The following is a 17,532-nucleotide window of genomic DNA, read 5'->3' on the forward strand; positions in this document are numbered from 1 at the left end:
GTCTTCGCAGCGGGGAATACCGAATAGGAACCAGCTCGCTACTATAAACGGCCTAAATAAGCGGCCCATCTACATGCGGTCATTCAGAAAAAAGAAGAGTGGGAACCATTGCCAGCCATGTTCGCTCGGCGGTTGCACGAACCATTGATTTCTCGTTTTTTTCTTTTGCATCGCTTTCTTGCTGCCTTTGTCAGTAAGGAATGAATCTTGGATCTTTTTCGCCTGCTTTCTTAGCCGGCCCCTTCAGGTGACGACGGAAAAGAATGGGTCGGCTTTTATCGACCCGTTTCTCGCTCTTTTTGACTCCGTCCCGTAGCGCGAAGCTCATTGATATTTATTGCCATAGCGACTGCATGGACGCTCCAAGCGCATTTTAGCCGTCGGAGTCGTCGTCGTCGTGATGTTCCGTATAAAGTACAAGGGCGATAACACCATCGGCGTGCGCCCTGCGATGTATGCGCGAGTAAATACATGCGACAGGAGCCGACGATCGTGACTCAATCTCGCCCGCGAAAGAGACGAAAGTGGGCAGGAAGCGCGCCGTCTTCCGTTGTACTCGAGGCACCCAACCTTGCGAGGCACCGGGGCAGACATCTCGAATGTCCTTTCGCTCGCTGCTGCTGCCGCGTTTCCTCACGCCAACGTTCTGACAGCGAGTTCCCCCGGTCATGGAGTCAGATGTATTCATCTTTGCTTGTGTGCGCGTGACGCCAGACTTGCTGATCTATTTAGTGCGCCTGTGATTACAAGTTCATACAGCCGATAACGCTACTATCTCCACATCGTATAGCTGTCCACTAATTCGATATTGCAATTGACGCTTCGCCTTTAGGGCGACAGTGGGACAAGTTTTGGTGTTTCTTGCCGTAAGGCATAAATTTTAAGGATGTATCCGACGACGCGCCTTAGGTGAAAGTTGAGTCTATTTGTCACGTGCAAAGGCTTCGCAAACAACCAGGAAAGCGTCGCGTTATCGTATATATCCAGCACTTTAAGGAGTAGAAATCAATACAAGGCAATGATAAAAACCTTAAAGAGTCCAATATTTTCATCCCGACCGTCTACTCTCAGCTGAATCGAAGGAAGCACAGACTTGTTTGTGAAGGGCTAAGGACGAAAAGCAACAGGAAAAGAAAGTGGCGTCAATTCAGGATATGCTTAAAATAAATCAGAAACTTTTCGCCTCGGATCAGTCGCCGAACAAAGGTACTAAAGCAGGTGACTATGACACCCGGCAGACACATATATGACGCTGCTCACCTGTTCGAAAAAAAAGAGCTATGACTAATTACCATTAATGTACGTAGCATTGTAAATGAAAAATAAATACTAGAAATATTGTTGTTCCAGCACGACTCACTTATAACGGTCACTACAGAGACGTGATTGTGCAGTGAGTATAACAATGAGGGTATATTTACTCTTACGTGCTGCGTTTTCGGAAGGACAGGCCTTCTAAGGTAGGTGGTGTAGAAGTCCTTACTAAAAACTGAACTGAGGCGGCATTGCTCTAGGAGGTAGACTAAACTGAATGTCTGTGCTTAAGCGCACGCTGCTGGGGTCGCAGTTTTGTACTATGCAATGTACAAACTTCCAAATTCCACACCGAATCACTTATGTAAGCTACGAGGCGGCCTCGACGAATACCAGTGGAGCCATGTTCTTCTGCTTGGAGGTTTTAACTTGCCAAGTGTAAATTTGGCCCGCCTTCATGTCGAGCAATATTACGAAAAACACGTCAACGTTATTTCGGAGATTATACTAACGCATTATACTAACGAACGCGTGTTCAAGGGCGCTACTCCATACTTTTATATTCAAATTAATGCTATCGGCCCTCCACGATTTGTCAAAAAAATTTCGGGCCACCATACACTGCGCGTTTCGGCGACGTGACGTCACGAAAACTACAAGAACGCCCCAACTGAGTCATATGGTCTCACTGATTATGGATGATTAGACTGAACGAAAGAAAAGTAAGAATTTCTCATTTGGCGCCTCTTTTGCCATTAGGTAAAAAGGCGTCGTTTGACAAATTGCTATTGGTCAAACTTTTTCGTGCTCCGCCCGCTTTGCCTGTCTGTCACGTAATGTCACAAAACCGCGAAAACTCACCGCGTCAAAGTGACGGGCACGCGTTAAAGACGCAATAATATGCCGAACAGAACAACCTTTTTCTGAATAGCTGGTGACTGCCCTGTCCCGAAAGAAATAGAACATGGCGGCGCGCTGATCGCTGTTGCACTGGGTACTCGGAGATGCCGAAAGCATGGATTTATTTTCGATAGGATTTTGCGTGGCAGTATGACGTCATTGAGACCTTTCTACACGTATACGACATTGCCCTGCCAACTCTACTTCGTTAAAGATCCGTTTTAGCGGCATTTCTAATGTTCCGTTGCACGCCGTCGCGATTTTCGGCCAGCCACCGGAAGCTAAGTAAGGGGAAGCGGACAAATGGGAGACGCCGGCACCACTCTCCTCATCCGGTTTTCTACCTTCACTGTGCTGGCTCGGCCCCACCTAAACTCTCTCCTCTTGAGCGTCCTTGTCGCCTCTTCTCAGCCAATTAGATGAGAAAAAACTGCTCAATGTAGGCGATGCTTTTCGCATTGAAAGCAAAAGAAAGTGTCATCCTATGAATGAGAAGCACCTTTGATTGGGCTTTTCAAACAACGCTTCGAGTTGCCACCCGATGCTTGCGTGGCCGGTTGCGTTAATTTGACGTCAGGGGACTGGAATAAAAACAGATACGAATAGTTTTACGCTATAGGGCGCCAAGGTTTTATTTTGGACTTACTGTTTATACCGAGTGATTTTCTTGAATATCTACATAGGCGACAAACGCAGGCCAATCCTCATCAAGAGTGATAGGGCATGGAGTTCTCCACTTGTGCTGGGCGCTTGCTGCTGCTTGACCGCAGCGTTAGGCGCTCTCAGCCCGCAGCCGATATACATCTTCACAATTGGTGTAAGGTGCTGGGTAAGCTGAAAACGACCACGCTGGAACTACGATCCCGAACGCTACCGTCTACCACGCCCGACGTTGCATCGCCACAGGCGCCGATTCCTACATCGCTCTTATGCTCCGGTGTGCTACGCCAAAGGGACCCTGATGTTTTCAGCATCACGGATGACAACGACGTGGAGGATTGGCTCTCGTCGTAAGAGAGGCTGAGCGTGCAGAACAAATGGGACAATGCCGCAAACCTGAATGACATGATTTTCTATCTCAATCAAAGGTGTGGCCAACTTCTGGTACAACAACAATGAGAGGGATTTCCAGACGTTGGCAGCGTGTAACACTTCTTTCGCAGACGTATCTGGCCGCGCTGGTGTTCGCAAGCGCCGCGCAGACCAGCGTTTGCGGGAACGAGCACAGCAGCCGAGTGAATCATTCGCGAGCTACATCGAATACATTCTAGACTTGTGCAAAAGAGTGAACCCGACAATGTCAGTGTCAGACAGAGTCAAGAATACTATGAAGTGTATAGAGGACGACGTTTTCAACATGCGACTTGGGCACAATGCGCGCACTGCGGCAGAAGTAATTACTCTTTGTCAAAGCTACGTGGAGCTGCGAAGGCAGCGGCCGTTGACCCGCCGGCCTTCCTTGCACGACCAACATCTGGCTGGGCTGGCTGCCGTTTCCGGCCAGTCAACGCTACTCGCAGACATAAAGGCGTTTGTGCGTGAAGAAGTTGCCGGCGAACTCTCCTTACTGCCCTTCGCTCAGCCGCAGCATATTCAACAGCCTGCTCCTGGTTTTGGGCCCTCACTACGCCGCGCGATTGAGCAAGAACACCTTCACAGCTGCAAGGCTTGTCAGAGCACAGTCTTGTGAGTTAATCATTACCCATTATTCATTTTCGTATAAAATGGCAGATCGTCTTTTTTGCTATTGTATAGACTACACAGGTGCCAATGACGCAGCCATATTAGATCATTTCGAAACACGTCTCGCTGATATTGTATATACCGATGTCAGCAAACTTTATGGCATATTTAAAGCCGTTTGCATCTTCTGCATAGATAAATTTGTGCCAAGCAAGCGAAAAGAAATTTAGAAGCAAACACCTTTGATTCGGCTAGACATCATTCATTTGAACCGCAAATTAAAAATAACAGAAGAATAATCGCACTGTTCCTAACTAAATCGGGGAAGTACAAGGTAAACTTGCAGGCGCTGTACACCAGGCAAAAGATTAGTTTAAATACGTCGCTATGAAACCTCATTAAAGCGACCCGCATAAGTTCTGGAGCTACGTCAGCGACACAAAGCGTGTTTCCCAAATATCAGCTAATGGCACTTTAGTTAGTGATCGTAGGAGCATTGCTCGGCATTCTAATGCTTAGTTTTACAATGTGGTTTCTCCTAGTGGCGCATTTGCGCGTGATGCTTCTGTCTGCTCTTCATATGATGTCAGTTTTCTTTCCCATATTCGTATATTTTCTTGAGTGCTTAATACGAAAACAAAAATTTCAGGCAGTCCTGACGGTATTCGCAAAGCCTTTCTTCGCCGATATTCTCAGATTGTCGCAAAGTTTCTTGTCATTATACTTTGTGTTTCTTTGTTGTACTGAAAGCCCCTAAGTGACTGTGGTACGGGCCGAATGGTGCATATCTTTAATAGGGGATATCGGCTATTAATACAAATTTATGGTCCGATTTTACTAATATCTTTGTGTTGTAGACTAATATAATAGAATGTAATATTGGAATATATACATAAGTTTTTCAACAGCACTCTGTAGTGACTAATTTCCAACACCGGTTTAGAAAAGAGTACTCGACCATTGGGCAACTAATAATTTGACATTGTACTTGTTTGTCGGGTGACCAGGTTTCATCGTCTAACAAATGTTATCGCTCAACGCAGGACGCACCTTCATGTATCGGAAATTTCTGGAATGTTATCGATGATTCTATCCGCTGTCTGTAGCCACCGAACCTTGTGTAATCTGACTGCATGTATGCGCGACGCGAATGGTGTAGAACTTTCTGGAAGACACGCGGGCACCAGCGGCTACTCTTGAACCTTCGATCACTGATGAATAGAAGCCGAAGCGCTTGACCCACTGCTCTGATTTTCGACGATCGCCGACTGTGTTAGCCGCTATCGTTCTTGGAGTATAACCTGTTCTTGAGCGCACAGGTTCGCCCAGTGAAACGCCAGTTTCGTCACTCCCAATTTGCTGCTTTCTTCACTGTCACTACTACGTGACTCTTCTCTCTCCTGCGACAGTCCCTGGCATCCGTTCTCGCGCATCTTGACACTAGACCATTGTCCCTCGACACGATTTTCACATGTCGCCGACAGAAGACATCGCAGGTGAAGGCGACGAAGGGACTACTTCAGTTTTTGAAAGCGACGGGATTGGACAAGCGGCTCTGACAGTGTTATCACGTACAATGCCAGATTGATGGACTCTACCGGACGATGTTTGTGTGCTGTGCTATGTGCTCTCTCTCTCTCTCCCCCTTCCCCATCTTTCATCGCCCCCATCCCTCTCCCATGTGTAGGGTAGCAAGCCGGTTACGCTAAACTGGTTAACCTCCCTGCCTTTCCTTCTCTACTTTTTCCTTCCTTCCTTCTCTCTCCTGCGTCAGTAACCAATATGAACGGTCAACTGGCCTCAACATTCTTACATTTCTCCAAGACTTTTCATACGATATTTATCCACGCGGAGAACGGCGTGCTCCACTTTGATAAAAATTTCGAGTTTCCGCCGTCGCTGCTATTTCAATGGCTTTTTTGATTCGAAAAAGAGACATTGAAAATAGCTTAGACACCTTCCAGGAAATAATTTTTCACTCTAATGTGCAGTTCATGATTTGATTACACATGCAAATTGAGATATATATGTACATGAAAAAGTAGAGCCATTTAGTGAGAAACCCTGCGTCTGCGTATGGTGTGAGTAGCTTAAACACTTGTTACTTTGATGGCAGCACAGTCAGGTAGTATTCGTTTTGCTTCAGGTATTTATTAGCGCACTACTTGCGAACAAAATGTAGCATAATGTCTGTGGTGTCATTCATATTTTATTACATAAATTACAGTTCAAACATTTACCTGAAGCAAAGAGAGAAGCAGGGATTTGATATCGCGCTCACTGTGCAACTTTTTCTTTTTTTTTTTTTTTAGAAGCAGGTGAGGACATTGATGCTTCTGAGCGATGCACAAGGACAGTTTCTGCTTAACCGTGCGTCGATCTTTCTTACGCATTCGCAGATGGCGCGCGCCCTTTTGCTGGCTAAGAGCGGACAAAAAATGTAAAATCGACGCGTATCGTGCCCTGCGAATGATATATAGCTGAAAGAGAGTTGGGCTCTGCTTGGCCAATGCGCGTCGAACCACGTCCGTTAACAAAAGGCCATTTTACGTGGCGCTTACTTTAGCGGATACCGCTCACTGATGAGGCTACGGCCTTCATTTGCGACTGCAAAGTTTCGGTTTCTAAAAGCCTGTTTCTTAACTTGTTGATTTTTGCCTCCTCAAGGACATCGCCTTTTCTCCTCTCCGTGTTTAGATAGTTTAGCTTTTATGACGAGATGCCGTAATGGTGCAAACGGAAGCGTCACCAGAAACGCTGATTCCGCGAAGCCCCTGAAACAAGTTTTCGCTTGCGGAGCACAACGGCCATGGTCGACTTCAGAAGTGCGTCTGTGTTTACTGGGGTGGCTGTATAGACCACTACATACACGTCGTCTATGCCATTCCCGCACACAACTCAACTTATAGGTCATAACAATATCTGCTACTGGGGTGCACCGACTCAATTAATTTTTCGATGAATTGCGCGATGTATTCCCACTCGTTGTCACCCTTTACGCTCGAATGAATTCGTGCCGAACCGGTTACCTTTAATAATTTTTTTCGGTTGTGGTTTGGTTCGAGTTCAGGCAAATTCTAAGGATGTCAGTTCGGGTTCGGTTCGACACCCTTTCCAAGGTAGCGTGGTTGTGTGTTTAGAAGAAATCATTATAATAGTCATCATCAAGAGCCTGTTTATGGTCCACCGCGGAACGAAGGCATCTCCATTTGATCACCACTTACTCTTGTCTGGCACTTGACCCCAACTTCAGCTGCCTTGCAATTTCCTAATTTCATCGGACCATCTAGTTTTCCGCCGCATCAACTGGACATCCATTCTCTTGTGATTTATTTCGTAACTTAGAGAACCTTTTCGCAATTCTTTTTCAGAAGTTTAGGCACTCCATGCACCGAAGGTATTTCTTTCTTTTCTTTTTGAGTTTGGAGACTTTCATCCTAATGTATATTCAGGAAAACCACGGGGAAGGCGGGAGATGGAAATTCAAGACAATGAGCAAAACGAGAACAAGGTGAAAGCAGGAGCCAACGTTTCGACAAGTGGACTTGTCTTCTTCAAGGTGACATATGCTTTCCTCGCCACAGTATATAGGGGGGGGGTTCCACCTGAATTCCACCTATATATACTGGGGCGAGGAAAGCGTATGTCGCGTTGAAGAAGACAAGTCCACTTGTCGAAACGCTGGCTCCTGCTTTCACCTTGGTCTCGTTTCCTTCAGTATATTGTTTTACTTCGCAACAGTTGACGAGCGCAACTCCTGTGAATGTCTAGCGCCAGTGTCGCACGCCTTTTGGCACCTATTTGCCTTCTTATTTTCCACTTGGTAATCTGTAAGTCGTATATATTTTTTTTCTATGCCCTGCTTCATTAAGTTAACCCTGGGACAAAGAGGCCCTTCCGAAAGCTGTCTCCAAGACAAAGGAAATATATTACGTCCTCAAGGTTGAACGTGTTAGCTTCAAGACAAGACAAATTAAAACGCTCTAATTGTTTGTGTTTTGGCCATCGGGCAAACCAAAGCACCGTTGAGGGTCTAAATATCTTTCACGCATACTCGTAAATTGAAACATTTTAGGCCCTTAAACATGCGTTTGTCTGCCGCTCACATAACAGTCTTTCCTTTAAGATTGTGGCACTTTAGTGCAATCTGCAGTATTGAAAATTTTGACGGACTACCCGGTATTTGTCGACATATATACGTGTTTGAATCTAACCATTTTCCTTGAGCTCTTTAATAAAAAAAGAAAACGTTAGAAAAATTATCCGCTGCTTTTCACCCCATCACGAAGTTTTCTCGAGCACACCAGCCAGACGATTTAGCGAGCAGCGCCATGAATACATGGGTATTCACCGCTCATCAATCAACATCTTTGACTCCAGTCACTGGGTATGTGCGACTAAGGACATGCCACGCTTCATTTGCAACAAAAAATTATTAGAAATTTCTCTGGTGCCGGCCAGAAAAGAACCCGTGTGGTATATATCGTATAGACTCGTGTAAGAGCCGCACTTTTTTTTTTCGAATTTACACGAGGTGTAGGCCCTACACGGGACCGACCTCTTTGGTGCGGTCCCGTCCAAGGGCAGCTCAGCTCCTAGATGCCGCTGATACTATATGCCGCTGCGAGATGGCTCTCCTCATCTGTTGGCGACACGCGGAAACATTCAGCGTCGCGACAATTCGTCGAGCTTGTCTGTATATATATGCAGACCGATCAGTGCTCAGACGTTCCGCTAGATGACTCATAATGTATAGACGGAACCTCGAGGGAGGATCCGAGCTGCATTACATCCCTCATACGTGTCGCTTTTCGACGATAGTAACGCACTGCGTCACTACGTTTCTTCAATGCTAACCGCAATAACGTCGACGTTCATCCTGAGCTAGCTCCGGTTAGAATCGCCTTGACAATTCAGCGCGTCTCAATCCTTTACGTACGCTTTTCGCGTCAAGTGTCGCCAACAATATTAACGCAGGTCGTCCTCCGGCTACACTGTCCTGGTGGCGTGAAAGCCACCGCCTGGAAGACGTGCTCGTCCCGGGCGGCGACGGCACCGGCGACGCGGCCAGCCAACTCGCCGTGGGGCCCCTCGGCCGCCGAGACCTGCACGCGCAGCTCGTCTGCCGAGCCTCGAACAACAATATCTCCGAGCCGCTCAGCGCATCGGTCGTCATTGACCTCATATGTAAGTTGCAATGATGTGTGATCGCGGCCTATACGTTCACGTGAATAGGCTACGAAACACCGTGTTTCCGATGCGAGCGAAAACGCCGAAAAAAAGAAAGAATGAAACTAGAAAAGAAAGGAAGAAAACTAATAGGGACAATAGGGTTACTAACAAGAGTTGCGGTTGGCTGGCTAGCCAACCCTTCTGCGAGAAGGATAAGTAGTTAAAGGAAGGGAAGACACTAAATAACTACACGTATGCGGTGAGCGCCACACAGTCGAAGGCGTTTACACAGGCCCGCCGTTCTAAAGAAAACACGATTGGTTTCACTGGCTTTCAGACCGATGGCGGTAAAGGAGGGGGTCCCACTACTTAACGTCGGCAAGGACAGTAGACGTTTATCGGGTGATCTCAGTGCGCTAAAGGCGAATTGTTATTGTAAATAAAATCTGAGATGTGTAGCACGATAACTAAATGGATTACTTTTCACCGCCGCAGACAGTACACACAGGCACTGTCTGTTGTGTCACTGAGGTATCTCGTGCCTCAGCCGACACAAAAGAGATGCTGGACGTTGCTGAAGTACGAATGGAAGTCGGAGTTGTAGGAAATGGTTTAATTCGTGCAGTCTATTTCATCTTCCACTCGGCTAATAATAGGTGCTTCTCGATATGGCTATGCTAGCTCGCAGCATCTGTCCTAGAAACTATGATCCAGCTTTGTCGGCATAATCATTTGTAGTAGTTCCGCAATGGTCAGGCAACCAATGAAATAACCTGTAGCTTCGTCCTTTCACGTGCTGGTGTTCTTTATTTGACGCTAACGACTACTATAGGTTCAAGCAAGTGAGTGAGTACAAGTGAAGTCACTTTCGTGCACATGGCAAACAAAGAAATTAAAATATATATATATATATATATATATATATATATATATATATATATATATATATATATATATATATTGTGTCGCAACTTGAAGGAGGACAAGTGAAGTACCGAATAAAAGAGGGCGAGAGGTGATCGGTAGGCCATTGCATTTTGAGACTACCATTAGAATAACAAGTACAATTATAAATGTCCGAACTCACGAAGTGAAAACGTTTATGTTACCGTGCTTGTGGTCGCGATGCGATGCTCTCGCTTGTTTATTATAATAGTAATCACCTGGTCATATCGTAACGTCTTTTTTAAATTGCGAACAGGAAGAATGCATTAACTGCATCGGTAAAGAAAAAAAAATCGTTTCCTTTCGCTAATTCGAAGAACTATTCTATAATTTTGAAGCAATCTTTCGGGGCGCCTCAGTTCGCTCAGAAGCTGGGTCCCAATCGCGTCAGAACGTGTTTTGTGGTCTCCGCCTCGCAGTGGGTCCCACCAGCGTGTCCATTGTGGGCGGGACGCACTCGCTGGAAGCCGGTCGGCCCGGTCAGCTGCGCTGCGTGTCCTCCGGTTCGAGGCCTCCCGCGCAGATCTCGTGGTGGAAGGGGAGCCAGCGATTGCCCGCCACCACGACCACCACCGAGGCCGGCGGTACCATCGACGGGCCGGCTTCCAGCAGCACGCTGACGCTAACCCCTTCGGTGGAAGACGACGGCCGACAGATCACGTGCCGGGCGTTCAACGAGCGCCTGCCGCAAGCCACCGTCGAGGACGTCGCCACTATTCGGGTCCTCTGTGAGTCGATCATTTCGTCAGCTCACTCATTTACTGACAAGGAGTGGAAGCTTGTAGCAATGGACAGCAATTTACAAATGTTTGTGAACATTTCATTTTTGCATTCCTTGGTTGTGTTCAAATGCTAAAGTGTGGTTCCATTTCGCACCCCGCAGCACCCGAGCGTATAGTGTGTTTGTTTAAATTTGTCTCCTTTTTCCCGTATGTCTCCCTATTTTTTTCCTTAGCAGGCGCCTTTAGGTTGGCGCGAACTCCGATGCTGCCTATTTAAATACATATAAAATGCACAAATGCTTTCATGAGACAACTCTTCAAGCGCTTTATATGGAAGTTATTGAATTTCAGAGACGGATAAACTGTAGTTACTGCAGAACATAATATCTTGATTTAGGGCTTGGAAATTTTTACGGAAAGTGTATCGCTTTCAACTTCAGCAAGGGTGTTGCATTTGTCCTGCAGATATATTAGCGGTATACTTCAGAGTGGTGCATGATGCGTGAATTCTGTGCGCTCTATGTATAATAGAGACTGAGGTTTACGGAATTGTGCTGACGTTTTACATTGCTGAGTTGCTAAGTTGTACACTTGATCGTTCTGTTTGTTTAAAATTGGCGATTTTTCAAATATTTATAACATCAACGGTAGCAATAAAATATCCGCTTGCTACATTGACTAGATTTACATTTTTTTATTTAAATTCGACAGACCTAATCAGATTTTGTGCAGCGCATGCCGAGAAAGACGGTTTGTCAGTTTCCGTGTATTTGATAAGAACCCCCGAAATAAAATTATGATGATGATAATAACATCGACGACCGCAATAATATTGACGATTATACGGAAGCATTCGTTCTTGTTTTTTTTTTCTGTGCTGAACGTCCTTCCTGCCCGCGCTGATTAAGAATAGGAACAATGAGCAGCTTCAAGTGATCTGAATTACTCTGGGCTCGGAGATGTAAAATATTAAGGATCCTGGTAAATGAACCGTAGAATTGCAATGTAAAGGGCCACAAATGTAAACCAGAAGAGGAACCCGTATGCTTGTGATACTCCGTAAAGACCTTTTTAGAATGCTCTTAAAACGAAAGTTTTCAAACCGGGCCGCGAATCTGAATCTGTCAACTCAGTGTTTATGTAAGCTGTGTTCAGAATATGACATTCCACACAAAATCCGGCATGCATGATTGAGACGGCTAGTCTTATTATGTGACGTTCCGTAACTTTAAGGCCACTCAAAAGAAAAGAAAGAAAACGAACGAAGGATGGTTATTACAATGAATGGTTTCTCATCTTTCACTTTTAAACAGGGTGCATGATACAGAATGAGCTTGAGCGACAGTACTTTGTGGTAAATACTATAACTTTAAGGCTACTCGAGAAAAAAAGGAGGCGAATGAACGATGTTTATTAAAATGAATGATTTCCTTGCTTTCACTCATAACCAGGGTGCTCGGTACCAACTCAGCATAAGCGAAAGTACTTTATGGTAATTACTAGCTGCCATTATTATTACGGACATTTATTATTGCTTTGCTGCGCAAAGGGCATACAATGAGGTAACCGTGTGTCACGCTGCAGTGTCGTTGCCAATGTGTTGAATTGCTATTAAACAGTAAAACAAGTCCTCTCTTTCTTCAACTTGCTTAAAGTGGAACATAGGAGTTATTGTCCAACCATAGTGCTTTAGGTTGTTTAGCGATTTTTCGTCCATCAGCTTGAGTAGAGAAATCCACACAGAATCACAGCGTTCATCACAACGAGTCATAATGCTTTGGCGCTGCCTGGTTTGACGTCAGGTAGCGGACGGGGCCTCGTCGACCTAACTTCGTTTTTTTTTTTCTTGCATGCGTGGCTGATAGAGTCTACCAAACTATGGGGTCTTGTATAAATACTTGCCTTTAAATGTCTCAGTAATCGCTATTCTAATTGAGTCCCTGCAATCGCCATTCTAGATACGTCAAATTTTCTCTCATTTGTCGAACGCATATTTCGAGTGAGTGTCCGTGTTCTTGTTGCATCGTGCTTCTCGCGTGTTTATTGTCGCACGCGTGTGTACGCAGGAGCTCTCCGTACAAAAAATCTCCTCGCCGCCTTCTCAAACCACGTCGAGGTATCTAGCCTCATTATCTTTGATAAAAAGATTACGAATGTGTAAACACTAGCTGTGGGCAAATGAACAACGATTGTTTTTTTCTAGCGTCCACTCCAAGGTTCTTCATGTGCTGTTGCTACACTAATGCTATGTGTTCGATTCAAGGACTGCACTGCCGGCTGCGTCTCTTCTGTTTCGTTGAATATGCCAGGAGGCAATCTGTTTTGTCACTGAACGGGCATCATAGGGCGCTATAACGTGAAACAATACCAAACTTTTCTATTCCGATTCTGCTATCTGCCCTCCACGATTGGTCAAAAACCTTTTTCGACCACCCCCACTTTACCTGTCTGTCACGTGACGTCACGAAAACAGCGATACCTCCCCATCTGATATGATGTGTACACACTGATTATGCATGGTTTGACAGAAAAAAGGAAAACAGTTATTTCTGATTCGACCCCTTTTCGCCATTAGCCTTCGGCTATTGGTAAAAAGTTTTCGGGCTGCACCCACTTCACCTGCTCGTCACTCGACGTCACAAAACCGCACAAATTCACCGCGTCAAAGTGACGTGTATGCGATAAAGATGCCTTAATATGCCGAACAAAACTGAATTTTCTTCGGAATAGCCGCAGGCTGCCCCGTTACGAAAGGAATAAAAGATGGCTGCCGCCGATCGCTAAGACGCTGGCTACTCGCACCTGCCGGAGAGCATGAGCGTATTTGCGTATAATAAAACTTCTTGCGTGGCCGTGTAACGTTTCTGAGCCTTTTCGGCACGCTTACCCCCTCATTCTGTCAACTCTTCTTCGCTGAGGGTCAGTTTTAGCGTCATTCTTAAGCTTCCGTTGCATGCCGCCGTGATTTTCGACCAGCCACCACAAGCTAAGGGAAAGCCGACCAATCGCAGACGCCGGCACCACCCTCTTCATCCGGTTATCGATTTTCAGTGCGCTGGCTCTGCCCCAGTGAATCCCTCTCCACTTGAGCGTTCTCCTCGCCTCTTGTCAGCCAATTAGATACGACAAGCCGCTCAGTGTAGGCAATGTTATTCGTTTTTCAAGCAAACAAACGTGACCTCCTATGAACGAGGAGAGCGTTTGATTGGTCTGTTCAGACAACCCTGCGGGTGACCGCCCGGTGCTTGCGTCGGTGGTTACGCAAATTTGACGTCAAGAGATTGGAATAAAAACATATTGGAATAGTTTTACGTTATAGGGCCCATAGACTCTGTAATTGCGAGTCGTTCTACTGTGACACTCATTTCGAGAAACACCCGAGACAATTCGCGTGCAAGAAGAGATAACAAGAGCGCCTACATAATACAAACACTGTGGGCTTTTCTCTACGCTACATCTAAACGCTTTTTACAGACACTTGTGCCAACACGATCGTTATTCACATGACCCTCATATTCTTTGCATGGTGCCGGTATCGTGGAAAACAATCTAATATGGTCGCGTAGCGCATGAACGCAAAAGTGTAGCATTATTTACATTTTACGGGTGCCAGAACCATTAGTCACATCGTTTAACCCTCATGAATGTTTTGGTCGGCGCTTCCTACAGCGCTCATTTCGATCGTTCGATCGGTTTTACTATGAGTTTTACCATTCCAAAGGTACTTAGCTGTCAGACAGCCTCTTGTGAACTTAGGATGTGGCGGCGCGTGCCATAGCTAGGGATTGAGGGATTTATCATCATGGAGACATTATCATTAACCGGTCGACCTTGTAGTGTTGTCTAGCGATCGCAATCGCTTAACGTTTAGTCTCGGAAGGCAAACACGCATTCAGTCTCCTGCATATAAACCAAGCTCTAGTATTCAAAGAAAGGAAAGCAACGTTATCAAAAGAGCTTACCTTCCTGCCTGGAACTACAGAATCGTTGATTTAGGGCAATTTACTTAGAACTTGTACGTTTATCTACAGCGAACTCCGGTTAAACAGAACTCGCTGTCGGCTCAACTATTTTATGCTTAGGTTAATCGAGAACCTTAGCTTTGAGAAACAGATAGGTTAGCGAGAATACCACAGCCATCTGCTCGATAAGATAGGGAAAAGAAATAAATGGAAGCTTTCCTATCGAGACATGCGAGGTCGTTTGCGGCTACGGCATCGCGCCGCTAGGCACGAGGTCGTAGTTGCTATTCCCGGCTACGGCGGGCGCTTTTCGATAGAGGCGAACTCTAGTACTAGGATTTAGGTGCGGGGTAGGGAACCCCACGCGGTCTAAATTAATCCGGAGCCCTCCACTACGGCACGCCTCGTAATCCTATCAAAACAAATACAGAATTAAATGTATTCTTCTCTTTTCTTTAATTTCTCTACCACAATGTCTCAATTGTTGTGTCAGCCCTTCGGTGTAAAACTCCTTTTAAACCACTTATTACCGTCACGCGTCTCTTATGCGACGTGGTGGGAACGACGAACTATCAGCCGCATAAAGTGCTTCTCCTCGTTCCAATACTGCACGTCATGCGTGATTAACTTGATTGAAGTTGCGACGCTGGAAATTGTGTCCGAAAGAGTCTCACGGCGATGCAACTGGAGATTTTTTTTTAAGTTCGTGCACTTGGCCCTATCCGGCCATAAGGCAAGGCACAGTGTGAGAAAGTGCTAGGAAATACAGGGAAGTCAAACGCACGCTCGTCTAATTTGCTACCCAATGCAAGAGAAAAGGGGTCAACACCCGCCGTGGTTGCTCAGTAGCTAGGTGTTGGGCGGCTGAGGACGCGGTCGCGGGTTCGAATCCCGGCCACGGCGGCTGCATTTCGATGGGGGCGAAATGCGAAAACGCCCGTGTACTTAGATTTAGGAGCACGTTAAAGAACCCCAGGCCTCCACTACGGCGTGTCTCATTATCAGAAAGTGGTTTTGGCACATAAAACCCCATAATTTAACAAAGGGGTTAACGAATGAGTTATACTGAAACGAGAGAAAACGCCGAGTCCGTCCTTTTGTCCGGAGGTTCACGTCGAAGCTACATTCGTTCACTGAGGTCTGTCGCCTTTGGGAACTGTACTGCTTTTTGAGTTTGCAACGCATGTCGCAGCTCTCGATGGACTTCTGTCACCGAGAACGAACTTGAATGCAGCTGATCTAACGTGGCAAGGACACGGAAGCTGTGTCGTCATAGTGTGGACAGACGCCGAAGAGAGGTTCTATTGACTGCTTACACTCGCAATCGCCGTAAAAAGGTGCTTCACTCATCCGAATGAAGAATGTATAGACCTTTGTGAATGCCACGCTCGGCTACAAGCTACATGGTAATGTGGAATCGCAGCGGGCAAGCCTTCCGGTAGCTGCAGCTTCGAGGAAGGGCGATCGTGAATTCACTGGCAGCAGTTCGAGGGATGAACGTAGCTGAAACACCGCTGATGTTCAGTCTCAATGTGAACTGTGGTACTCCCGAGAATTAGCGGGAATGGTTCACAAATGCACGCAGGTGCCCAGTGCAGAAAGAAACTGCAAAAATTGCGGCTAGTTTGCCAGCTTTCTTGCTCGAATGAAAAATGACCGACACTGCATAGGTTGAAGTAGCGCGGTTGTATTTTGTGCCTCTAGCGTATTCTTCTTTTGCAAAACACGTATGACAAGACGCCGTGGTCGCTTAGTGCCTATGGTGTAGGGCTGCAAAGAACGAGGTCGCGGGATCGAATCCCGGCCACGGCGGCCGCATTCCGATGGGGACGAAATGCGAAAACACCCGTGTACTTCGATTAAGGTGCACGTTAAAGAACTCCAGGTGGTCCAAATTTCCGGAGTCCCCCACTACGGCGTCCCTTGTTATCAGGCAGTGGTTTTGACACGTAAACCCATCGCCCCCATCGAAATATACATTTGTCTTTTATAGTTTTTTTTTTCTTTTCATATAGCAGTCGGTCGTGTTTACACGTGAAATGGGCTGCACGTAGAATGCCTCTAGAGCTTACGAAACGCTCGTAGAAACTTTAACGTTTGCCAAAGATGCAACAAAAAGGGAATTTGCCCACATAAAATTTGAGTTAAGGCTGTTAGAAAATTACGAATCAGTTTCTTTTCGCCATCAGGTTTTTGGAAAAGCGATTCTATGACCTGGATAGACCTGGACAGCTGCGAATTTTTCCTTTCTGAAGACACAAATGCAGTTATGGCAAAAAATATGCAACAGTCAAACGTACTTCCCAAATTTTAACATAGTGTATTCGCATCTCTCGAGTGCCAGCTTTCTTGCGAATAAGCCAATACATGAGCCAGTCCAAGATAGCGCCATTAGGTAGCGCAAAAGTTTTTTTTACTTCAGAGGAAGAGGCTCTTGGCGCAACAATAAACTCGTCCGACAGTGCATTTCGAGTAATTTCAAATCTTTGCCATTGATTTCAATGTGTTAATAAAAAATAAAATGAGACATCCACCCGTTCGTAGCAATTGCTACGAATGGGTGGATGTCTGATTTTCCCTTTATTAATTACTTCTCTCCACCTTGGGGGTTTCCGCAGAACTATTACGTCAAACATTTGAATGTGTTTCACCGAAGCCGAAGATACCATTTCAAAGCCCAACAGGATGTACTTGCCAGAGTGATAGCAATATTTGAATAAAAAACAAAGAACTTAACGTTATTTGCATACGATGGGTACTGAATATATTGGCACTCGCAGGTTCACATATCTCTTGCACACGCAGCGCTGACGTACGAGCACAATACTCGATCGCTGCTTGAGGTGTACGTAGTTTACATTGCGCTAGGAATGCACAAAATACCACAGGACTTC

At 45.9% G+C, this 17,532-nt stretch overlaps 1 protein-coding gene across 1 annotated transcript in view; it reads left to right on the plus strand.

Moving 5' to 3' along the window:
* The window catches only part of LOC126530360 (nephrin-like), a 414,009-nt gene that overhangs the window by 279,816 nt on the left and 116,661 nt on the right, over positions 1–17,532 (plus strand). Inside the window, exons 4-5 of the mRNA XM_072288314.1 lie at positions 8,815–9,024; positions 10,374–10,682. Coding sequence (XP_072144415.1) covers positions 8,815–9,024; positions 10,374–10,682 — 519 coding nt within the window. The remainder of the gene's footprint in view (positions 1–8,814; positions 9,025–10,373; positions 10,683–17,532) is intronic.

This window comes from Dermacentor andersoni, chromosome 5 (genome assembly GCF_023375885.2).
Source record: "Dermacentor andersoni chromosome 5, qqDerAnde1_hic_scaffold, whole genome shotgun sequence".
In the NCBI taxonomy this organism is placed as follows: Eukaryota; Metazoa; Arthropoda; class Arachnida; order Ixodida; family Ixodidae; genus Dermacentor; species Dermacentor andersoni.